This window comes from Gambusia affinis, linkage group LG05 (assembly GCF_019740435.1).
Source record: "Gambusia affinis linkage group LG05, SWU_Gaff_1.0, whole genome shotgun sequence".
Taxonomy (NCBI): domain Eukaryota; kingdom Metazoa; phylum Chordata; class Actinopteri; order Cyprinodontiformes; family Poeciliidae; genus Gambusia; species Gambusia affinis.
The window spans coordinates 21,934,365-21,959,990 of NC_057872.1; the positions used below are offsets into that span (position 1 = coordinate 21,934,365).

At 40.9% G+C, this 25,626-nt stretch overlaps 2 protein-coding genes across 4 annotated transcripts in view; one reads left to right on the plus strand and one right to left on the minus strand.

Annotated features, from left to right (window-relative positions):
• Positions 1 to 18,809, plus strand: ptpn23a (protein tyrosine phosphatase, non-receptor type 23, a). Its single transcript, XM_044116574.1, has 24 exons — positions 1 to 241; positions 2,579 to 2,653; positions 4,819 to 4,946; positions 6,033 to 6,109; positions 6,403 to 6,452; positions 6,528 to 6,659; positions 6,737 to 6,817; positions 6,913 to 7,044; positions 7,142 to 7,189; positions 7,550 to 7,606; positions 7,698 to 7,756; positions 7,854 to 7,933; positions 8,348 to 8,462; positions 8,578 to 8,643; positions 8,822 to 8,967; positions 9,638 to 9,955; positions 10,041 to 10,195; positions 10,283 to 10,614; positions 12,654 to 15,012; positions 15,094 to 15,278; positions 16,138 to 16,242; positions 16,396 to 16,534; positions 16,702 to 16,815; positions 17,621 to 18,809. Exons 1-24 carry the CDS (start codon positions 158 to 160, stop codon positions 18,200 to 18,202), a joined length of 5,619 nt encoding a protein of 1,872 aa, XP_043972509.1. The 5' UTR covers positions 1 to 157; the 3' UTR covers positions 18,203 to 18,809.
• Positions 18,810 to 25,626, minus strand: part of LOC122830856 (SREBF chaperone) — a 27,875-nt gene continuing 21,058 nt past the window's right edge. For all 3 annotated transcript variants that reach the window (XM_044116576.1, XM_044116577.1, XM_044116575.1), the window contains exons 18-23: positions 25,247 to 25,332; positions 24,976 to 25,058; positions 24,629 to 24,795; positions 24,428 to 24,508; positions 23,671 to 23,877; positions 18,810 to 22,894 (exon numbers count right to left, since the gene is read on the minus strand). In XM_044116576.1, the coding sequence (XP_043972511.1) occupies positions 22,649 to 22,894; positions 23,671 to 23,877; positions 24,428 to 24,508; positions 24,629 to 24,795; positions 24,976 to 25,058; positions 25,247 to 25,332 (870 nt within the window). In that variant the 3' untranslated portion in view covers positions 18,810 to 22,648. The remainder of the gene's footprint in view (positions 22,895 to 23,670; positions 23,878 to 24,427; positions 24,509 to 24,628; positions 24,796 to 24,975; positions 25,059 to 25,246; positions 25,333 to 25,626) is intronic.

Genomic DNA, 25,626 nt, shown 5'->3' on the forward strand with positions numbered 1-25,626 from the left:
GTCATGTATGCTATCAGTTTCCGGTTGAAGTGTAAATGGATACATGACACAGTTGTTTGGAGGAAGCGATCTTCGGGAAAACACTCCACGGCTAAAACATTACTGACGGGAATTCGACATTAATCCCCGCTGACGGTGTGGTAAGGTGTCGGCCGCGATGGAAGCGGTCCCGCGGATGCCGATGATCTGGCTGGATCTGAAAGAGGCAGGGGAGTTCCAGTTTAGTCCGTCCGTGAAGCAGGTGAGCTGGGTGGGGAATGGAGCAACAGGGCTGAGGTCGAAAGTCAACCAAACTAGGATTATGGAAGACGAGATAATCCAGCCTGGAAGCTAACTTTAGCTACAGTTCTTACTGGTGATTTATATGTGGCTTCGTGTGGGATAATAGAAATTTCTAGAAGGGGTATCCCCGGCTAAGCTACGTTATTTCTCTAGCAAACACTCCTGACCACCGCCTTTTGTTTGCTAACGTTAGCCTTCTAGTAAATAAAAAGGGAAAAGCTCCAACTGAAATATAGTTACCTTACAGTAAACTAACTCTAATTTAATCGCAATGACAATAGAAAAGGGCAAAACTAGACATTAGTAAAACGGTGAGACAGGCTGCTACCGCTGGTGGCCCAGCCAGCCTTCCGACAGGAAAACAGTAAACAGTGATCTCATTGTCACATGCACCTGAAGGGGTTTGCGCTTCACAACTATAACAAAAAATTCTATTAAACCACCAACATACACATTACAGATAGAGTAATGTTAATAAATAAAGTAGCCACAAAAGACTCTAGAATCAGATGAAACGTGGAATACAATCGGATTGAATTCTGTTTTCTAGTGTCTTCTCTGGCGCTTCAATAAAGTAGTGATTAAACTATTCCACTGAATTGACATTCCCACCTGAAACTGATCAGCTCTCATATGATTTAAATATAAGGGGACTTTCTATTCCCGTTGGTGTAAACTGTTATCAGTCTCACTGAAAATTCTGGCAAACACAATCTTTATGCTTGTCATGAAACAGCAAAAGTATGTCAAACTTTCCCTCTTGACAAATAAATAAAATCTGTACTGGAAATATGCTATCCAAAATCTAATTACACTTTAAGCAGATATTATTTATATATCCCAAAAGGAGATATGTCAATTAAACTACACATTTTAATGGTCTCAATGAAGCAATTTACTATTTTAGATAATGTGCTAGATGTCTTCATTTGCTCAAGTGCTACAGGATAACCTTCAACCTCTGGGAATTCAGCCTAATTATAAATAGAAGTAAATATGGAAGTATTGAGTGAAAGTTACATGAAATTAGTAAAATTTCACGTCTGATATTTGTCTTACAGACTGTGAGACAATGTCTGCAATTTCAATGTCTTTGATTTTACAAAAACATTTTGGTGTAGGGAGATAATGTTGATGTTTGATGTCTAATCTCTCATTATATTAACTTCTTGTTTTTATTTTTGGTTTTTAAACAAAAATGACCCTAAGGAGATGGGATTGTTTTGTTTGCTGGAGTTTTTAACCATCAAACAAAAAATACTCTGGATCAAAATGTATGCATTCACTTAATAGCCACACATTACCAATTTGTTCTACCTACTTCATTTTTTTTTATATCACAAAAAAAACCCAATTTTGTTCTAATGTCGCAAACTACAGTTATACTATGTAATACACTTTTTCTGAAGACTTCATGTTACACCCCATTCCATTTCACTTCTAATTTTAGTCTCTTGTTTACACTACAGTTGATAGTCAAAGCAGATGTCAGATTAAATCAAAATAAATATGGGGAGCCTCTTTTTGGTGAAATGTATTAATTAGTGAAACATTCTGGGGCAGACAGCTTCTTCGTCTATCCAGAAAGACAGATAAAAGGCTAAATAAGTCAAAATCAGCCGAATATTATTAATGACATAACTGCTCACAACTACATTTGCTACTAAGGAGTTGGTGACATTATGCAAGATCAGCAAATAAAAGCACAAATTGGCTTCATAATGTGTTAAAAAAAAGTTTTCTATTCATATCTTGTTTTGCAAACTAATTCTGACAAATTATTCCAATACTATTGTGACTGCATTCCAGGACTGGACAGTAAATTGAAAATTGCATCTTTATGAGTTCAGACCTTATCAAGTGTTTCTGGATTAACAGCACATCCTGCCTTTAACAAAGCATCACTTTTCCCACATTTGATAGTCAAAACTAGGCAAACAACCTTGTGGTTGTTTCACTAGGCATTTTTCCACCAGGCTTATGACCTTCCTGCATCCATGGCTGAATTAAAAACTGAAGCAGCTATGTCTGTTGAAGATATTTGTCTGCAAGGCTGTTTTCCCTCCTGAGCTGACTCGAAGTAGCTTCACTGCTTTACATAGCAGCTTGTGGGGATTAATATCCAGGCAAAACACCATAGAAGAGAGTGTCTTAGCGTTTTAATTTTTATTTAAAATGCAACATTAGTATTAACTGAAAAACCTTAAGATTAGCAAAGATTCTCTGAGTTTTATGTACAGTTTAATTTGTTTCTCTAGTTAAAATTGACTTTCTGCTATCACTTTCTTCATTGTAGTTCATCCTAAAGAACTACGGAGAGAATCCAGACAACTACAACGAGCAGCTGAAGAAACTGGAGACTTTGCGGCAGGTGGGTAGCATCTAAAACGTTCTCCTTAAACATAATGTTGTTCTATTTCTACTACCGCTGCCAGCTGTAAACTCCTGGATGTTTAGATATTCACCTTATCTATTAAGGAAATAATTACTACCTTGTTAGTTTATTTCTGCATGATGGACAAAATAATCAAAACTATTGGCTATTTGTATAAAGACAATCAATGATGGGAATTTCAAGGCATTTTGTCATTTACATTGGCTTCTGATTTACTTAATCTTTTTCTATAAAAATGTAGCAAACTTTGCATTATATGTTTGATAACTTAACTGAAAATAAATGCTGAAGCAGCTGAAATGGAACCTATTACTTTTCTATAAAATACAGTAAGATCTTTGTTTTCACATTTTCCTCTGTTCAGTCATTTAATGAGTGTGAAAAGCTACTTTTCTGCTGCCGTCTTTCAGTTTCACCCTGATTGTTTCCCTGCAGAGAATGATCCTTTTAGGTCCGTACAGTAGCTTTGTTACAGAGCGTATGAGTTGATTTAATCCAAAGGATGCTTTTAACATGACCCCCGTATTATGCTTTAGGCAGAGAGAGGATTTTCCAAAAATGATTTTTGATAGTTCTTGTGCGAGTCTACAGATAGTCAGTCTGAAAAAAACCTTCACATTTCTTCAATTTGTTTAGTGTTTGTTGTATTTTCCTGTTGTATAACAGAATAAGATTTAATTAAATGTATTAGCACCAAAACAAAACCATGAAGATGCATATTGTGGTTTCTCTGGTAAAGGGACTTTCTGTTCACATTTCTGAACATGTTTGTTCATAAATGTTGTGCAAATGATTACTAATTAAATAGCTAAAGATTGCAGAAATTGGTTATATAAGGTAATGAAGAGTCTGCGAGTTTTTACCTTAGAGCTGTGGAGGTTTCTTGATATAATGTAATTTAAAATCCATTATGAAAATTAATTAAATCCAATGTCATTTATGCATCAGATTATATGATGCTTTTATGTTAATTGTAATCAAACTTGTAACATAGTGAATTGAACCACATCTTGTATTCCAAAGTGATTACAAACTGAAGCTTGTGAATTTGAAAAACTTCTGGATGGAGAAATATCACATTTTAATTTTTACCTAGTGAACAGCCAGTCAAAGGGAATTTGAACCACTTAAACTACAAACTACAAATTTATTAATGCACTCCTGCATCACAACTTTTGTATAAGTATACTATATGTATATATTTCATTACAATCTTCTTAAATAAAAAAGGCAGTTTTTTTATTTACATTTTTTTTATTGGAGTTACTCAGATAACTTGTTGTTTAACCAGGACAGGTAACCAGGACAAATAGGTAATTTGTTCTTTCAACAAATTCCATTATGTCAGTCCTTATAGAACATGCCTTAACGTCATAATCTTAATTTATTAGTGTTGTTGTAAACAACCCTGAAAAGGCTTCACGTTCCTGACCAGCTGACCTCTGTCCTAGTTTGCTGAAATCCAGTGTTTCACATAGCATGTGCAGGAGGATTTCTTAAAAGTATCCAACCGTATTAAAATGCCAAAATGGAAGAACACTCAAAGTGGAATTTTCAATTATAGATTCAACAGGTGATTTCAAAGTAAACATTGAGAAGATACAGTAAGCCCTCAGATTATTAGCCTTTTATTAATGTTTTTACTGTTTTTATTTTAGTTCTTTTGACTGAAATCGAGCAGATAAAAATTAAGGTCCTTTTTGAAAGTTTCAAGAGAATAATCATTGACCTGCTGGTTCTTAGGTTAGATTTAGCTCTTCTGCTTATATTAAATCTATGATTTCCTGTGAAGTCAACACTTCACCTTTTACTTGAAGCAGTTTAATTAAAAGCAACTTTAAAATTCTCCTCTGTCTCTCCTGTTTTTAATTTCCACTGGGACGGTCTAATCGGTGGAGTGGATGAATGATGTGCACTTTGTTTAGCATCTCATCAATTCCTGCTCCAATCTAAGCTGTAAATCACATCGAAATTGACACACCCAAAATAATGAGCTGTTTGCAAAGTCATTAAGAGGATGATAAAAGGTACATGGGAGTATTACATCACAGCGCTGTCTTATGTAATGTTTTTAAACTTGTAGCGGTGAGCGTGATTACTTTTAGTGCTGCAGAAATGTATGATTTGTGTGTGTTTCACAGAGTGCTGTGAATGTGACGAGAGATTTCGAGGGATGCAGCACCTTGAGGAAGTACTTCGGCCAGCTGCATTATCTCCAGAGTCGAGTGCCGCTGGGGGGAGGCCAGGAGGCGGCGGTACCCATCTCATGGTAGGAACTTACTCTGGGAGTTTTTACCTTTGAGCTACAGACGTCTGTCATAGTCGCACCTTAGACTTTGATCTGGATTTCAACATCCCTTTAAGTGTGTAGGCACAATGCAGATTTGCCTACAGGAGTTAAACAGGTGCTCTGTTCAACTCCTGGTGCTTTTGTTATTGATTATTGTCTGACAGAATCAAAGCGAATCTTATTCACTGTTTGAAAATGAATGAAAGCTCTCATTAACTGCAAGCAACTAATGATTATTTTACTAATTGATTATTCTGCAGATTAGTCTGACCATTAATCAAATAAAATAAGGGGACATTCTATAAATTACTCATTTAACCACTGAAACCCTGTTTATACTTAAGGAGTTTTAAGCAGTTATCTTAAATGCAATATCTACATATATAATGTACAAATTTTCATAATTACTGCTCTGAATCCATTGTTCTTTCAGCAAATTACCTTTTTTGTCTGTATTCTCAAGTTAAAATTAAACAATTACTAAATGAGTTGCTGATTATTTTATTAATCGATTCATCATAATTATCCATCCATCCATCCATTTTCTGTTCGCCCTTGTCCCTAATGGGGTCAGGAGGGTTGCTGGTTCCAATCTCCAGCTACGTTTCGGGCGAGAGGCGAGTTCACCCTGGACAGGTCGCCAGTCTGTCACAGGCCAACACAGAAACAGACAGGACAAACAACCATTCACACACACTCACAATTAATTGATTTTAAGAATTTAGAGAAACCTGACAGTCATGTTTTTGGACTGTGGGAGGAAGCCGGAGTACCAGGAGAGAACCCACCCATGCACAGGGAGAACATGCAAACTCCATGCAGAAAGACCCCGGGCCGGGAATCGAACCTTCTTGCTGCAAGGCAACAGTGCTACCAACTGCGCCACTGTGCAGCCCTCACAATCTGACTAATTGTTTCAGCCCTACACATGTAGTCATTTCTTTGCTCCAGAAAGCAAAGAAATTGCTTGAGTTTTACGTCGAAGCAGTGTGCTTTGAAAACCTTTCAAACTCCTGGTGCCTGACGTTCATTCTTGCTAATGCTGTGCTTTTAATTTCTATTCAGGACTGAAATTTTCTCTGGAAAAACAGTCACCCACAGTGACATCAGCTATGAGCAGGCCTGCATCCTTTACAATCTGGGTGAGTTAACTTACTTGCTATAACTCATATTTTTAAAGATTTTTTTTTAATACTATATGGCTTTCAGGAATCCAAGATTAATCATCTTTTTTTTTTAGTGGTCTGGTTAATTTATTATGTCTTCAAGGAGTTGTTGAAGCACTCAATATTCCCTATGATTAAACTACAATCTAATATACAATATAAATTGAGAGACAAGGATGTGCTGCAGGGAAATGCAGATCTCATTGCGTGTTAAGATGCATACATTCAGACGTTAAACCTTCTCCGACCTTTGTGTGGAATTTCACCAGGAGCGCTGCACTCCATGTTGGGAGCCATGGATAACCGTGTTTCAGAGGAGGTATGGTGGTTCTCTGACAGAACAGCTGCGCCTGTGTTTGCTCTCCCAGTGTGACCGATTCTGCTGTGGTTTCAGGGCATGAAGGTGTCCTGCACTCACTTCCAGTGCTCAGCCGGAGCGTTTTCCTACCTGAGAGACCATTTCAACCACAACTACAGCGTGGACATGAGCCACCAGATCCTTAACCTCAACATCAACCTTATGCTGGTATGTATTCTAAAGCACAGCAGGCCTAATCTCAGTTACACACAAAAACATGTCATCAATCTGCTTCTCTTTTCCAGGGTCAGGCTCAGGAATGTCTCCTAGAGAAATCCATGTTAGACAACCGGAAAAGTTTCCTGGTTGCCCGCATCAGTGCTCAGGTTTGGTTTTCCCTTAGTATCATTATATTCCGTAGTGTTGACGTGACCAGTGATTCTAATGTTTTTAAAAGTTGATGCGTGTTGTTGTGCTGTAGGTGGTGGATTATTATAAAGAGGCCTGCAGGGCTCTGGAGAACTCTGAGACAGCCTCCATGCTGGGAAAGATCCAGAAAGACTGGAAAAAACTAGTTCAAATGAAGATCTACTACTTTGCTGCTATTGCACATGTGAGTAGCCAATGGGGCATCTGTAAGGGTTTAATGTGATTTGTTAGTGCATACACAGCCGTGGCGTTTTGTTTGTGACCTGTTTCTCTCCCAACAGCTTCATATGGGAAAGCAGGCAGAGGAGCAACAGAAATACGGAGAACGGGTGAGCACAATATTTAGTTTTACCCTTGACCTTTTCTGCTGTAATAAAATACCATAAAGTCAATGAGATTTTCAAGAAATCTTTAAAAAATGCACAAAAAAAATTATTTAACTACTTAATTTCTGTACTTTTGCTCATTATCAAGATTTTCATACCTATTTTTACAAGCAACAAGAAATAAGAATTAAAGTCCTTCAGTGCTCTTCCTAAAATCATTTTAAAGATGCACTGTAACGAAGCCCATCTGGTGACATGGGAGGAAAAAAAAATGTGGCCATGACGTAATAACTCGACTAATAACAATTCAGTGAGTCATGTTTAGTTTTTAACTATATTACTGAAATCATCTGTTTCCTGCAGCTGGCATATCTGCAGAGCTCTTTGGACAAACTCAATGAAGCCATCAAGCTAGCTAAGGTAAAGTAATTTTGCACATGGTGCCACTGTAACCTGTTATAAAATTTATTTTACTAAAAACTTGGGTTTTTTTTTTTTGTGATCCTTTCAGGGTCAACCTGACAGCGTGCAAGAGGCCCTGAAGTTCACCATGGATGTCATCGGAGGAAAGTGAGCAGCAGATCTTTTATTGATCACATTTTCATAGCATTTTACTACTGATTAATTAAAAGATGTTTATTTAAATTATTTTGTTACCAATCTCTAGGTTTAATTCTGCCAAAAAGGACAATGACTTTATTTATCACGAGACTGTTCCATCGCTGGAGACTCTGGCCTCAGTTAAAGGTAACACAAATGTTTATGTGAAGTAATGAATCCATGCAAAAGTGGATTTGCGTATGCTGTAGGTGTATATCAGAAGTAACATATATGTATAGAGGTAATTTCTGTGTATTTGGACTTAAGGTAGCAGCAATTGCTAAACAGGTTTATATCTGTCATCTGTTTCGTTTCATTCTTGATTTACCGATCTGCTTTATGTTTATGTATTTAGAATATAATCTGAACTTATTCACTAATGAGTTTCTTCTTTCTTGTTCAAATATATTTACAGTTTCTTTGCTTTGGTAACAATCTTCGGTTTTCAAGATATTCAGTATCATGTAAAAAAAAACAATGGTAACCATTAAATCTCCACGGCGAAGCCACGGGACTCAAGGTTCTTCTGCTTTTTGGTTTGGTTTTTCTATGTGCTTCCAGGTGCTCCGCTGGTAAAAGCTCTGCCGGTTAATCCAACCGACCCCAGTGTCACTGGACCAGACCTGTTTGCTAAACTGGTGCCCATGGCTGCCCATGAAGCGTCTTCTCTGTACAGGTACGCTCTTCCCTTGTGGATAATTCTTGGATCTTAAGATGTTGTGAAACTAGAAGTTTATTGAGATTTTCAAGGATTAACATGGTTTAATGTTTCCTTTACTTTCTTTTAACAGTGAGGAGAAAGCAAAGCTGCTAAGGGACATCATGGCCAAGATTGACAGCAAGACTGAAACCTTAGAGTGAGTTATTGTTTGCCTGTACTGTATATAAGGTGGTTGCGGGAAAGCAATCAATAACGTTTTTTGGGGTTTTTTTTGACAAAATGCATATTCACAGTATGAACAAATAGGATTTGTTCAACAGATTCTTGTAATATTCTATTTTTCTGCATCAAACTGATCTATTATCTCCCTACAGGCAGTTTATGGATTCGTTGGGCTTGGAGCCAGAGTCTGTTGACAACCTGGACATGTACAACCACATTCCACCAGTTCTGATGGAGAAGTGTGCTGCCCTCAGTGTCCGACCCGACACCGTCAAGAGCCTAATTCAGTCCATGCAGGGTTGGTAGAAAGAACATACATCTATAAACCTCTTGAACCATAAAGTGGAGAATAAATACATTGCTGTTTTCATTCAGATTGAATGGGTTAGAGATGGATAGAGCTAAATTCAGGGCAATTCTTGAAAGACCTGTTGGAAGTTGCTAAGATTAAAGGCTGAGTTTCACCTTCCAATAGGACAACAACCCTAAACATGCATGAGGAGATACAATGAAATGGTTCAAATCAAAGAATATTCATGTTTTAGAATGACTCAGTTAAAGTCTACTTCTAGATTCAGTTGGAAATCTTGAGAATTGATGTTCCTGGATGCTTTTCCTTGCAGTCTTGCTGAGATTGAGCTGTTTTGGCAAAGAAAGTTTGGCAAAGATTTCAATCCCTAGATGTGAGGAACTGGCAAAGGGACATCCCAAAAGACTTCCAGCTGGAGAACGAATACACGGCACTCTTCACTTCTATTTCTAGAAATATTGCTGGAGATCATATATAATTTTTCTTCCATTATGCAAGTTTGTCAGTTGCATAAAACCACAATAAAATACATTGTTTTTTGTGGAAACATGACAAAAATCCCTAGAAGCTCAAAGCAGAGTAAATACTATAAGCATACTTGAGGCACTCCAGTTCTAATTTGCATGCATATATTAACTTCCCATCTTTGTGTTTTCAGTCCTTTCAGGAGTGTTTACCGATGTGGAATCTTCGCTGAAGGAGATCCGAGATGTTCTAGAAGGAGACGAAGCTGGCGAGCGAGCCCTTCAGGAAATGTGTGGCCCCACTGCAGCTGAGCTTCATCCGGCTGCACAGAGCCAAGCTCTGGCTGAAATTCAGAGAGACCTTGAGAAGTACATGGAGGCCCATGAGAAGGCCAGCTTTACCAACACAGAACTACACCGGGCAATGAACCTGCACATCAGCAACTTGCGACTGCTTGGAGGACCTTTGGAAAGTCTCAGAGAGGCTCTACCAAGGCCCCAGCTCAGTGAAGGTGAGGGTGGAGGCACCAGTCATTCTGTCAGTGTCAGTCAATATATGAATCTATGAATGTGTGATTGATGTAAAATGCTTTATAGAGGAAATGGCTGGGCTGCAGCGTATGAAGAGAATCCTGGGAAAAGTTCAGGAGATGAGGGAACAACGGGGCTCTTTGGAAAAACAACTCCGTGACCTCATTCAAACGGATGACATCACCTCCACTCTTGTTACCACAGAGAGAGCAGACATGAAGGTATATTACTACTTACTTCTGATAAAATTCATTGTTGCTAAATAAAATACTTAAAAAATGTACAAAAACTAATTTATTTCCCTCCAGCGTATATTTGAGGACCAGCTGAAGAAGTATGAGCAAGTAAAGGTCTATATTGACCAGAACCTATCAGCACAGGAAAACATCTTGAAGGCCCTGACTGAGGCAAATGTCCAATACGCCTCGGTACGTAAGGGCCTGAACCAGACCGAACAACAGTGGAACAGTACAGTCCAGGGACTAGTGGGCTCATATGAAGCTTATGAAGACCTGATGAAGAAGTCCCAGGAGGGAAAAGAGTTCTACGATGACCTGGAAGCCAAAGCCTCACGTCTGCTGGAGAGAGCTAAGACTCTGTGTAACACCAGGGCAGAAGAGAGGAAGCCCCTCCTGGAAAAGTAAGTTCTGTCTTATTTGCAACAGTTGACAGACTCACAAACCCTCCTATGATGTTACCACCTGAATTTCAGTCTATAGCCGCCTGCAACCAATTTTCCAGCTTCTTTTCAGAGAAAATTCAAAAAATCAGAGGATTAATCTGCACATCCACTACAAAGTCAGTACCAACGCTGTGCCCAAACAAAACAAATACAGGAAAAATGACCCAATTTCAACTACTTAATTATAAAACCCTAGAGGAAATTATAAGTCAACTAAGCTCCAGTTCCTGCTGTCTGGATGTCCTACCCACACATTTCTTTAAGAACGTCCTGCCTGTTGTTGCTACTGATCTGATCCAAATAGAAAACTCATCGCTCTCATCGGGCGATTTCCCCCAGGCTTTGAAAACAGCAGTAATCAAACCACTGATAAAAAAGAACAGTCTAGACAAATCACTACTGCAGAATTACAGGCCGATCTCCAACCTCCCATTCATCAGCAAAGTTATTGAAAAAGTTGTGTGTAAACAGTTAAATAGCTTCCGAACGATAACCAACTGCTTTGACTCTTTCCAGTCTGGTTTCCGGTTTCACCACAGCACAGAAACTGCCCTCGTAAAAGTGTTCAATGACATTCATATAAATACGGACTGTGGGAGAACCACAGTGCTGGTTCTGTTGGACCTCAGTGCAGCTTTTGACACTGTTGACCATGACATATTACTGAATCGACTGGAGAGTTGGGTCGGACTCTCCGGTCCAGTGCTTAACTGGTTTGAATCGTACATAAAGAACAGGGATTTCTTTGTTTCAATTGGAAACTTATCATCAAAGAGGTCAAAGGTCACATGTGGGGTACCCCAAGGTTCAATCCTAGGACCCCTCTTATTCAATATCTATATGCTCCCACTGACTCAGGTTATAACAGGAAATAATATCAGCTACCATAACTATGCAGATGACACACAGCTCTATATTACGATGTTACCAGGTGACCTTTGACCCCATCCAATCACTGAACAGACGCTTAGAACAGATAAATGTGTGGATGTGTCAAAACTTCCTCCAGCTGAACAAAAACAAAACTGAAGTTATTATTTTTGGACCTAAAGAGGAATGATCTAGAGTCAGTGCACAGTTTCAGTTATTACAACTAAAAACCAGTGATCAGGCCCGAAACCTGGGAGTAGTGATGGACTCTGACCTGAACATTCAGAGCCACATAAAGACAGTTACAAAGTCGGCCTTCTATCACCTGAAGAACATTTCCAGGATTAAAGGACTAATGTCTCAGCCAAATCTAGAGAAACTCATCCATGCGTTTATCTTCAGTTGCATTGATTACTGTAACAGCGTCTTCACAGATCTGTCCAACAAATCAATCAAACAGCTGCAGCTGATCCAGAATGCTGCTGTTCACGTTCTCACTAAAACCAGGATGATAGAACACATAACACCAGTTTTAAAGTCCCTCCACTGGCTCCCTATAGCTCAAAGAATAGACTTTAAAATACTGTTGTTAGTTTATAAATCACTGAATGGTTTAGCACCACAATACATTAAAGACCTGCTGTTGTATCAACCTTCCAGACCTCTCAGGTCTTCTGGTTCTGGTCTGCTCTGCATCCCCAGAACCAGAACCAAACGAGGAGAAGTAGCATTGAGCATCTATGCACCACAAATCTGGAACAAACTTCCAGAAAACTGTAAAACAGCTGAAACACTGACTTCCTTTAAATCTCAACTAAAACCCCACTTTTTTAGAGTTGTATTTGAAACGTAATCAATTACAAATTTATTGACGGAACCTGACTTAATGTTATGTTTTGATTGTTGATTCTATGTTGCATTGTGTTTTTGTGTTTGATTTGATGTAAAGCACTTTGAAATGCCTTGCTGCTGAAATGTGCTATACAAATAAAGTTAGATTGATTGATTGCTGAAATTGTTTTCACACCTGATAGTGCGGTAGACTCAGACTAGAATTAATAAAAAGGGCTGTTGTTTAATATGTACTTAATTTGTACAGAAACTAAGAGATTTGCTTTGCATTGCAGGGATAAAAAGCCCCCAGCGCGGCCTACAGCTGCTAAGCCCTCCCTCAAACCGAGAACGTCTGATGTAGATTCTGGGTCTTCTAGCCTTGAAGATCCAGAACTGGCCCAGCTCAATGCAGCCATCATGGCTTTAGGGGGCGACCTGCCTGAGGACCTACGAAGCCTGCCTCCTGATATTTCTTCCATACCTACCACTGCAGGCCGTCTGCAAGGTCCTGGTGGCAGCTCCTTGCCTTGGGCTGGCGGTCCTGCTGCAGGCATTCCTCATTTTCCTCCCAACCTTCCACCTCCTGAACTTCTGGCAAGAATTGCTCAGTTTCCCACTTCTGGGGGTCTACCAACACAGAGTCCCCTACCATGTGTGCCCCTCCCTCAGATGACTCATCACAGGCCTCCTCAAATGCCTGCCCAGCCGGTCGTATCTGGTTACCGGGCGCCTCATCCTCAAGCTCCTCAACCGGGCCTTGTTGCTCCAGTACCTGTCCGTCCATCTACCACAACTGTAGACAGCATTCAGGCTCCAATCCCCAGCTACACCCCCACCCAACACCACCCTCTCCCTCCTCCGGCCTCTAGTGGTTACACGGTGCCACAGGTTGGAGCATATCCACACATGATGAATCACCCGGGAGCCCCCATTCAAGTCCCAGGCCAGACAACTGCACCTCAGAAGCATATGTACCCCCAACCTATTGCCCAACCTCTTCCTCAAGGGTATCAGCCAGGACCAAGGGCCGCTCCTATTCCAACTCAACAAGTTTACACCCCTGGATACATTCCGCCTCAGCCTAATGTTCCTCCAAATTACCAGCAGGCATTTCCAGGTCAGCTTCAACACCAACAAAATGGTTTTCCTCCCCAACCTCAGGTACCGCAAGGTTATCAGGCTCCACAAAACTTTATACCCCAGCAACACCCTCATATGATGCCAGGCTCTATGCCGAGGCCTCCCCAGACCGCGCATCCACCAACATCTTCAACTTCTCACCCAACACCTCCGCTATCTGCCCCATACTCGCCCTATCCCAACCAACAGATGCCCCCTGGACTCCCTCACCAACAGATGCCACAGCATCAACAAATTCCAGTCCCTCCTGGTGGTCAGCATGTTCTGCCTCACCCACAGATGCAAATACCAGGTGGTCACAGAGCACAGTTGCTGCCTACAAGTCAAACAATGCCTCCTGTGTCACATAACTACATTCCCCCAAACCTGCATCCTCAGATGCCTCCTTCCTCTCTGCCACATGTGCCCTCTGGTCCCCAGGTCAACCTGCCAAGAGGTCCCCAAATGCCTCAGAATGCATTAGCTGCACAGCGTCAACCCATTCCCATGCAGATGCCGAGTCAATCCCAGCCTCACCCTTCTCATCCTGGAGGGGGTTGCTACCCTGGTGGTGCTCTAATGATGCCTCAGCAGCCTTTGGCACCCCAACCTGCATCTCTCCAACAACCTCAGGTTTCTCTCCCTATGACTCACTCCCAACCTGCTACTCTCTATCCTTCTGCAGCAGGGACAAACGTACCTCCCGGTGCCCCCCAACCGCCCCCTGTGGTCGGCTCCCTCTCCCCTGCAGCTCCACATATGATTTCGCCCTGTCCTGGAGGCCCCGCAGTAGTGCCACCAACCAACACTGTTGCGCCTTCTCCATCCCCATCCCTGTCTCCTGGTCCAGCCTCTCTGGGTATGACACCCACTCCCGGAGGCACAGCCCCACCCACTCTTCCCACACCCTCTGGTGTTCCTCCATCCACATCTTTGTTTCAACGCCAAAACTCTAGCACAGATGATCTTCTCTCCTCCAGCCCAGAGAGCCAACACGGAGGCACCAAGGGGCCTACCAATGTCCTCCAACCCACCAAAGCAGACCCTCGGGACGGGGAGCGTCGAAAGAAGAACTCCCAGGGAGTTCTGCTGATCCAGGGAGATCCGTACCAAGCCCCGGAACGTGTGGCCCGTCTTCACAGTGAACTGGGACATTATAGGGCCCAGGTAGAATCCCTGGAGCATCCCTCAGAGAATGAAGGAGGGGTGTCTGTACTGGACGCCCGCTGGAAAGAACTGCAGGACCAGCAGGAGAAGGACACCCGGCAGCTGTCCATCGCTATCGCCCGCTGCTACACAATGAAGAACCGCCACCAGGATGTCATGCCTTATGATTTCAACCGTGTTGTTCTGCAGTCAGGCAAAGATGACTACATCAACGCCAGCTTTGTAGATGACTTGTCGCCATACTGCCCTCACCTGATTGCCACTCAGGCTCCACTCACCGGCACCGCCGCCGACTTCTGGCTAATGGTGTACGAGCAGAAGGTCTCGCTCATTGTCATGCTTGTTTCGGAGCAGGAGCTCGACAAGGTACCATGTTTTAAAGTGTGATACCTAGGAATTTAAGTTGTTTTTCAAGTTTTCTGACCTTTGCTTTTGTTGTTTTCCCAGGGAAAAGTTTTGCGCTACTTCCCCACAGAGCGCGGCCAGCGGCTCTCTCAGGGACCAATCACACTCAGTCTCACCACACAGAAGATGACACCGACACATGTGGAGCGCATGATCAGTTTGCAGTACCGTGACCAAAGCCTGAAGCGGACCGTCGTCCACCTCCAGTTTACATCCTGGCCAGAGCTGTAAGAGGTTTACTAACAGTCAGAGATGCTCCTATGACGCTTTTTCTGGCTAGTATAATTTCTGTTTTACAAACTGTTGGTTAATTTATCATATTAAAAGATCAAAAATGGGGAACGTTCCTAGTCTTGATGCATTTACTAAATAGAAGAAAAAAACAGGTTTAGGTTATCTGGCATCTGGAAAGTGATCGGAGTGGATTAATGAAAAATTGGTAGATTCCAATCACTAGCCGATTGATTGGTGCATCTCTATTATAAATATAACAGGATTTGCCTTTTCTAGTTTCAGGTTAGTTGAAATTACCCAAATTATTTCTATTTGCTAAATGCCAGCAAACTTTGGAAGAATATTTTTTAGATATTTTTTGTAACTTTGCATGCGTTTTGAGTTTAAGCATTTAATTTTAATCTAATTTACCTTATCAGGCCTTGTGTGGTGTTGTTTGAATGTAATGAACATCTGTTATTCCTAATGGCTCAATGACTTATAGATCTGTGTAATTGATAAAAAGATTAGCTTAAATTTCACATGGTAAACAAAGTTATTTTAACTGGGAATTTTTCTGTTAAATGTTTTGTTCTCGGTGTGTGTGACATTTCAAAACATACACTTTTGCTATATTTTAGTTTACCTTGACCCTGCTGTTGAATGTAGTATACTATCACAAAATACGGAAATAGAAGTGATAAATGATATCATATAATTGTAAGTAGGGGCTGTCTTTTTTTTTTTTTTTAGTTCAGTTGTATTGTTTTTATTTCTTTAGTGTGGTGCTGGGAATGTTTGAAAACTTACCTTGAAAATGCTTAAAAAGTGCAAACCCTGGTATAAAAAGATTCCTTCTTTTTGTGTTGTTAGAGGTCTTCCTGACAGCAAGAGCAACCTGCTGCGATTCATCCAGGAGGTTCACGGACACTACCTCCACCAGAGGCCCTTACAGACTCCTGTTGTGGTTCACTGCAGGTGAGTTCTGAGTTATTCAGGTCAAAACACCAACCCAGCATCTAATTTGTGTCTTCTGGCACAAATCTGTGGTTGTTTTTCCACATCACAGCATTTGTTTTTAGTTTTTATTTAAGTTAGCACTAATATCAGCTGGTGCTCTTTCTATCTCAGCTCGGGCGTTGGACGCACCGGCGTCTTCTGTCTGCTGTACGCGGCTCTGCAGGAGCTGGAGGCTGGAAACGGCATTCCAGACCTTCCATTGTTGGTGAAGAAGATGAGACAGCAGAGGAAGAACATGCTGCAGGAGAAGGTCAGATACCAAACTGGGAACCTGTGTTTGGGTTTTAGCTGTGATGTAGATCAGCCTTGTCAGGGAAAAAATTCAGTTTTATCTTAATGATCAGGATTTCTAGATCAGTACTTCTCTATGGATTTTACTATATAGTAGAGCGTTGTCGATTATTTGTGTGTTTTCAGCTCCACCTGAAGTTTTGCTATGAAGCTGTGTTGAAACACGCTGAGCAGGTCCTTCAGCGCCATGGCATCACTACCGCCACCTACAGCAAGAACACAACTTCTGCAGCCACAAAGGTTTCTAATAATTCTTACTTTTTAAAAATTTCCATTTAGTTTGTATTGTTTTACTTAAAATATTTTATTTAAGGCAGGGTTTTGAACTAGCAATGTCTCAACTATATTATCAATATTATTTCTTTAAAATTTTTGCTGTTTCTATATTTGATGTTCCATTGTTGCATTTCACTGTTGTCATTGGGATTACCTGCTTTAGTTATGCTATTCTTTATAGAAAAAATAAAAATCAACAACACTGGCAGTGGAGCATCTTCACACACAGTCATGCAAATCCCAGCTTTAAATAATCATGGTCATACTTCCTCCTGCTATGTTATATTCTCATTATGCTCGGAACAGACCGTCTCCTTTAGGTATTAAAAATCTATACATTTTATCTGTGGCATAGGCTTGGTGAAGTTGGCTAAATTTTTGCATTCACCTTTTTTTTTTTTTCCATGTCGAGCACCCACTGGAAGGTTTCTGACACGCCCCACATTTTGAAAAGCCTCCATTTAAAGCAATGTTTTTATTTGTTTTTATGTTGAACTTTCAGAGGTTTTACTGTCTTAATTAACTGCTTTGTGATTGAGATGTTGTCAGATGTTTGTTTATTTATTTTGTAATGTTGTGACGTTGAATCTGAAATGTTTCTGCTCATGTTTTGCACTTTGACATGTTTAAAGGAGTTCTGGTCAGCAGAGGTACTGATTTCATTATCAGTAGAACAGAAGCCCAGCAGTAGTTTGATGGTTAATTATGCTGTATTTTTATGTTTTTATTGTATTTTAACATTTGTCTTTTTCATAACACTGCTCTCCAGCCTTACTCTAGACAGGAGTCCCAGCAGGATATCGTCCTCGGCGGCGATATGCCCATCAGCTCCATCCAAGCCACCATCGCCAAGCTCAGCATTCGCCCGCCCAGCGCAGACCTCACCATGGAGGACGGCACCTCCTGCGGCCCAGAGGAGCATTTTGGGGTGATGTCACCAACCCTGGACTCAATGGGCGACGTGCAGCTGCTGCAGGACCCCTGTCAGCCGCCATCGTCCTTCAGCCCTCCTCTCACCTCTCCGCCTCACTCTCCTCCTCCACCCAACGGCCTCGACTGTCTCTCCCCATCGACTCCGCCTGCACCCAACCACCAGCAGCTCCCGGAGTCGGCACCTTCAGCCAGTCCGCCTCCTGCTTCCTCCGCTCCTGCTTCCTCATCACTGGAGCTCCTGGCTTCTCTGACGCCCGAGGCCTTCTCCCTGGAGGGAGGTGGCCGGGGGAAGCAGAGAGTCACCAAGCATAACTTCCTGCAGCCGGCTGAAGGTCAGGGCATCCATGGGACGCGAGGCGACGATGACAGCGACCCGCTCAGCAGCCTGGATCCCCTCTGGAGCCTCAACAAGCACTGAGACAAATTAAGGCTGCTGCCGTTCTATCTTTTCACCACCAGGGGTCAGCAAAAGGCCTGTAGCTTTTTCCCCCCTAATCCTGCTTTTGAAGGCAAACCTGAATCCTGGGAGCGTCAGAAACACTTTAGAGGAGATTACCAAGATGTGCCTGTTGGCCAGCGGTAGCAGAGAGATCCCTGAAACAACAAACACTCGCTTCTCTTTTCATTACTGGTGGATTCTAGGACCAGATCACTATGCACTTGCATCTCTCAGATTGCTCGGTCACCTTTTGCTGCTTTTCTTTTTACGTTTTCGGACAACTGGGCACTTCCCGCTCCAACATATTGGGCCGTCCGAAACGTATGCACTCCAAACTTCTTTACATGAGGCTGTGAATCTTTGGGCACGCGGGATGAGCTTGGCTAGAGTAGTTTTGAAGCTCCGTTGTCATGGTAACAGATCAGCAAACAAATTGGCACGTTTTGACATGTTGATTTATTTCTGCGTAACTCTGTAAATATCCTACATAAGGTTAGATGATTCCAAAAGAAATCTTCCTTTACTGACAAATCACTAATTGTTCATTATTGTAAAGACATTCAATAAAGTAGAAATAATAAAAAGGTATTGTATCAAAGCCTCTTTATTTGAAAATTAGTACAAAGTCTTATGTTTTTGTTACAAAATAAGTTACCTCTGTTACAACAGCCTGCAGAAATGTATCACAAGATGCAGATTTTGTTTGCTCTGCTTAAAGGTTTGTCCAGATGTGGAGATGAAATTATATTGACTGATTTCTGCACAGGTACAGGAACTGTCTGCATCTCGCTGCACCCACAAACTCTTGATATGGAGAAACTGAAAGCATGGGAAGGTGTTCGAATGAAGCACGGCGCTCACCAGCTACCAGGCAAAGTGCTGCAGAATATGGATTATTATAAAAGGTCCGTATCTGAACCAAAACATTCAGAAAAAGGCTTAAGACTGAAGTGAACTTGCTCTTCAAAATATGTTTGGCATTTTGGTAAATATGAATAATTATCAAACAATTTTTAATATTGTTCGGTTAATTCCATTGGATTAACCAATGGAATGGAACAAGGAAGAGTGAGAAAAATGTGGGTTCAACGCCTATGATCATTTTATAGAAAAAGATAGAGCCACTGAATTTTGGGGTGGAGGGTGTTCTGTTAAGATGGTCACCTCAGAGCAACCGGCTTCAAAGATGTTAGTTGTGCAGGAGGAGAAATAACTTTCCTGGTGGATTTAAGGGATTCTTTTGCTTGTTTTGGATAATGGGTTTCTGAAGATGGGTTTGTTTTTTTTTTTAAGATTAAAAATTAAGAATTCTGACTCGTTTCTCAAATGCAGAGAGGGAAAAATGTCTGAATTCAGGTGAATAAAAGCTAAATTTCTGACTTTTTGTCAGTTGTTTTTGCTGAGGGATCTCTGAAAGTAACTGATTTTTTTTCCCCCCTTTTTCTGCAAGGAAAACAATGAACTTGGTCAGAAAAATGTCAAAGTTGACATAAGTCAAAACATTGTCTCTATCAAAAAGTAAATTATTTCTTTTTTTGGCTAAGAGAGTTTTTTTTTGCCAGATTGAAGTCAGTTCTGATATGTTTCAAATTCAGAGGAAAGAAAGGCAGAGTCAGTGGCCCTAATCCTTGTATAATTTCATTATTAGTCATGTTGTTCTAATATTTAGCAGCAATGAAAAAAATCTCCACAGGGTAGATTTATCCCTTTAAGGAAGACTTTACTTCAGTTTATTTTTTTATGCCTTGTGCTGTTGTTCTACCTGGATGTAAATATTCTGTTCTGAGCACATAAAACCATTTATATTTTCTAAAATGCCAAACTTCAGCTTTAACTCATTCACATTTCTAGAAGAAAACCAGTTAGAAAACAATATAAAAAAAAAAAAAAAACTACACAAATCTAAGTCCAAAGCTTTTCTTGACGAGACAGCAGGAAACAAACGAACAAGGCGCTAACATGGCCTGGTTTCTGTGGGATGCAGGTGCAATTTGACTGCTTGTTTGAATCATAATTGGAAAACCGGAGTTCTCATGATCTGCGAGGGTCAGCTGCTTGTTCCCTGAATGTAAACACGTTGGCAGCGTCCCAGAGAAACCACTGCTGCGGATGTTGTGTGGGAGCCTAAACGCACCCACCGCTCCCAACCGCAGGCCGACTTTAGCAAAAAGTGCATTAAAATGTGTGAACATATCAAACAGAGTCAGTTAGTAGTGCACTCAGTTCATGTTGTGAGGGAATAACGCGGATGACCTGCGGCTACATTCAGAAGACAAACTGTAGCTGGGAAGATGGAGAAAATACAGTTTGGATTTTCTTTGCTTGGGGGAGGAGGGGGGAGGAAGGTCGATCATGTGATGATGTGGATTACATTCTCAACAGTTTTCTAAACCGCAAGTGAGGAGATCAGGGAACATAACTTTGATTCCTTTTATTCAGTCTAATGAATGCTTCTGGGTTAAAAGGGATCAATAGAAGTTGCTGAGTTTTAGAAATCTGAAACGAAAATCTGTGCAGAAAAATACAGATTTTCTATTTTCTTTTTGGTCTAATGAAAGCGTTTCCCTGATCTGTAAATCTGCAGGTAATTCAAAGAATGCAACTTGGAAAAGTACCAAGGGTTCAGTTACATTTTTATACAGCTTAATCTCTCTGATGTCTGACTGGCTCTCACAGCAAAACTCCTAACTTTAAAGTTCAGCTTTTAGTAGAGATGCACCGGTCAGACATGCGGGTCTGTAAAACTTTGACTCAAATTGCCATTCCGCTATAATTAACATTTTAAAAATATTTTACTCTCGTCTTCCTGTCATGAGTGGAAGCAACTTTAAACTGAGCATTTCTGATGCAGGAATTACTGTAAAACATTATAGCGCTGCGGCGTAGGGGTTAGCACGACCCACATTTGGAGGCCTTCAGTCCTCGACGCGGCCGTTGCGGGTTCGATTCCCGGACCCGACCGACATTTGCCGCATGTCTTCCCCCCTCTCCTGTCAGCCTACTGTCATATAAGGGACACTAGAGCCCACAAAAAAAAACCCGGAGGGTAGAAAAAAAACATTACAGAGCTTGGCATTTTTAAACCACTTTAGAGATTAACGCGTTTTGAACATCACTTTCACTGGTAAATGTAAAACCTTACCTCCACTCTGTTAAAGAGCCTGCCAACATTTCCAGATCCAGCTTCTTTAACTTTTATTATCTAGACTCTTGCAGCCTGAATGAACCAAAATTCCTGTTAAATTGCTTCTTCCACTTTCTAAGCTTCATTTTTAAACACTTTACTGATATAGAAATAGTTAACTTCCTTCAGTAACAACGTCCCAGTGCATGGCATTGATTTAGTTCATGGGAACCTAAAAAATGACCAAAATGACATGTTTTCTTTTATACTACTACTGGGAAGGAAAATGATAAAGTTGCGGAGGTTTACTTTGGGTTTGGAAGTCTGAACTTGACCCAAAGAAAATGATTCGGAAAAATAACCTCAGAAGGCGAATCAAGCGTAAAGAAGGCGGTGAGAACTCGTGCACAACATCATCAGTCAACAAAATTCAAGAATGGAGGTAGCCTGATGAAGGAGTAGCGTGAATCAGACTCCGCCCCCAATCCCGCCCAGTCACGCAGGACTCAGAGGCAGTTTGGACTCAACGCCTCCAACACTTTCCAGCTTCATATTAAAAACAGACAGTTTAAAACGTTGGCTCAACGTTGCCAAACAAACACCTACCTACATTTAAAGTCATCATCATTTCCACTTAGTATTGAAGTTTAAGAGTTGGGATTAGCCACTCACAAACAAACTGTTACTTAAAAACATATTGCTAATAAATAATAGATTTATACATATAAAAACATCCTCCACCGGAGGTTTACTTTTTACAGTAATCACCAGTTCTCCCTCCATCCCAACTCACTCACACACACACATACACACTTCCTCACAAGTTCTTCCTTTCAGAAGGTGTTTGCTTGGGGGGGAGGGGAGCCTTGGATTAGGTTTCATACACACACACACACAAAAACACTCTCGCATAACTCTGTTCATCCCGACAGGCTGCAGAACTGTGACTTCATTTTTCTGTCAAGTGAAACGGCACAGCAGGAATATTTAAAAAAAACAACAAAAAAACAGACAAAACATGAAACTGCTCCATCTTCCTCATTCAGAGGGTCGGATCACAGAAAGTTCCAACCAAGTCAGCAGCATCAAGGGCAGAGCAACGAAGCAAATGCACAAACTCACACTTAAAATGAACAAAAAGATGGGGAATGTTGGATTTGATTTCATATCCCATGACCCTTGAGATAGTTTTTTTTTCCTTTCTCAACATCTGAACTTCTCTTAATTGATATGGAAAAAAAAAAAGTAAGATGATAGAGCCGAGTGAGTGTTTCCCACCCAGTGCCAGCTGCCCATCTTCCTCAGTCCAGTTTCTCCAGCACTGAGGGAACATAAACCAGGCTGAGCTCGCTGCCGAAGTCGCAGACGATGGCGGCGTTGTCCAGCACCAGCAGCTGCCGGACGCCCTGACCGTCGCCGCTCTGGCTCAGGTAGACGGTCTGCAGCAAGTCGCCGAAGTTCAGGTCCCAGAAGGAGACGCAGCCCTGGCCCCCCGTCACCAGCAGAGACTCTGAGATCACACCGAGACTGGCCCCACAGCCAACCTCCTGGTGAGCAGAAACAACCAGTAAAAATGAGGATTTTTTTTTTTTTTTTTCTTTGCACCTTGCCTTGTACAGGTTGGCAGCAGAAGTGAATAATGGGTTAAAACAAATGTTGTTAAGCCAAATGGTGGTGAAATAGCACATGTCCATGATAGAAGCAAGAAAACTAGGCAAAAATGCTAGACAGCAAGGGTAAATTAGCAGACAGTCAGCGGTAGCATCAACAGCCTTGAGTCACTCAAACTAATGCTGGACAAGAAAGTCCTACCATGACAAAATTTAATGTAGTGTAGTCCAACATCAAAAAAAATAAAAAATCAAAAAATCAAAAATGAATTTAAAACATTTCAAGGCCTTAACCTTTTTGTTTCACCAAGTCAAATTTTAGGCCATTTTTAATGCCACCTTGAATGAAACTTAAGACAAGAAGAACTATTAATTAAAGAATGGTTGGGAGAACCTGCGGCATTACAACAAGCAGAGGAAAAACTTTGAACTGGGCTTTATGCTTCTCACATTGCATTTGGCTCTCTACAGCATTAACTCCCATGGTGCCAAGCTTAACGTTTTTTTGTATTTAGCCTTATACTTGCTGGCAGGAGCAGCAGAGGTCAGCCAGTGGCCAAAAGGAATGTTGTCCTCACAACTGGCAATAACTTTGCACTTACATTATGGAGACAAAAAAAGCTAGCTAGCTAACTTATTTTTTATTTCGCCTAACAAAACAATATTTTCTGTGGTTTTCTTTCTACTGTTACTTTCTGCGACCCGTTCAGCACCTGCTGTATGGAGTACAGTTTGATGCCAGTGCTGCGGTCCCAGATACAGATGAGGTCATCCAGTCCTGAGCTGATGACACAAGAGGTAGTGCAGACCAGGGATGTGACGTCGCCACGGTGACCGTAGACATGGCTGACGCGGCTTCCTGTCAGGACATCCCACAGGCAGATGGCGCCGTCCTGCCCACCGCTCGCTAGAACCATCGTCTGATAAAAAAAAAATAAATGGTTACTTTTCTATTTGTTTTGAATGATGGAGTGTTAGGGCCACGCTGAGAAAATAAAAATTGACATAAAATTAAGTCATAGTATTACAAGGAAAATGTTGTAGTTTTACAAGAATAAAGTTATAATACTATGGCTTTATTCTAGTAATATTACAATTTTATTTTCACTTTATTTGGTACTTTATTCTTGTCCTATTAGTCTATATTCATTCATTCAATGCAGTAATTTCATACTCCATTGTTTTAGTTTTGATTACTTTCATAAAAAAATCATACAAATATTATCATGTAAATTAATAAGCTTGCATGTTAAATGTTAAACTACTTACAGTGTTTTTAAAAAAAAACAACAGAAACTACATGATGGAAAAAAATGAAATTTTTGCAGAATATAAAACTACACCGTGTTTTAAACAACTTGAATCAGATTTATTTTTCTACAGTCAACATTTGTAGACTAAATTATATCTGGCTATTTGATGTTCTAGCCATTTGATAGAAGAGTAGAGATGAATTGTTGCATTACTGACCTGGTCAATGTAGATGGCTGTGATGCCCCCAGAGTGACCCTGCAGGGTAAAAAGGCAGCAGGAGTCCTCCAGACGATAAACCTGACCAAACAGTAAATAATAAGAGTATTTGTTTCCTTTTCTGTTGCATTTCATTAAAATAGAGAAGCCAGCGATGTTTTAAAACATTCTGGTTGTAGATTGTGTAAGTTTTGGTGTTACCCTGACTGTGTGGTCTTGGCTGCCGGTGACCACCCTGCCTGCGGCCGCTCGCAGCACAGTGATCGGCTTCTGGTGGGCACACTGCACAGAGCGAGTGAGCTGACAGCTGATAAGGTCCTCGCTGCTGTAACAGGGAGACGGGGGCATGCTGCCTCGCCCGGGGGCACCTGAAGGCATCACAGCAGAGATTCATTTCTCTGTTATTGGAGCTTTTCAAGGCCATTTCTGTCTCAATGTCTAACACAGAAATGTATAGACATTTTTGAAAGAATATATGTCACATTTACTAATTGTATACCCTAAATAGTGTCACATTTCAGGTCAAATAAATGTAAGGATCATCTCACCTCTGTACTGCAGCAGACCCAGAGGTTTGTTAATCTCAACAGTGAAGAAATCTAACGACCCGTTCAGTCGCGCTGCCACGATTCTGAGAACAGAAAATCAGAACAGATATCAGAACCTGATGCTTTTCTTCCACTTTTCACATCCAACTTTGCAGAGGATAAAAACAAGCGAAGAAAAATAAATTGATACAAAAAGAAATCATTTTTAAAAAATTAAATTGTTTTTGTTTATTTTTGTTTCAAGAAAAACAGTAAAAGATCTGGGTCTTACCTGTTGTTAAGAAACGCCAGCGCGGTGATACCAGAGACTCCATCTTCATTACTGCACCGCAGAGACCCCTCTACTGCATCCCACAGCTGGAACCACATGAAAAAATGAACTTCATTTCAAATGTTTAGTTCTTAGTCTTTAATAAATCAGATCTATAATTGTTGTTTACTTCAAAGTACAGCTGAAATGACTATTAATCATGATTAATTGATTACTAAAATAAAACTAACTAATTTAGTGAATGGTTCATCATTAACTGGAGCATACGGACACTGCAAATTGCTGAAGGCCATACTCAGAGAACAAATTAAGCCAAAACTGTACAATAAATATATGCATTTTACATTTAAGATAAAAAAAAAAAAAACACTCTGTGTCAG

Excerpts from the sequence above, each read along its gene's own strand:
- ptpn23a (XM_044116574.1), top strand. The coding sequence starts at position 158 with ATGGAAGCGGTCCCGCGGATGCCGATGATCTGGCTGGATCTGAAAGAG. Across the intron at positions 6,660-6,736 it reads TCAACATCAACCTTATGCTG|GGTCAGGCTCAGGAATGTCT; the intron begins GTATGTATTCTA and ends TCTCTTTTCCAG. Across the intron at positions 16,816-17,620 it reads CAACTTCTGCAGCCACAAAG|CCTTACTCTAGACAGGAGTC; the intron begins GTTTCTAATAAT and ends ACTGCTCTCCAG.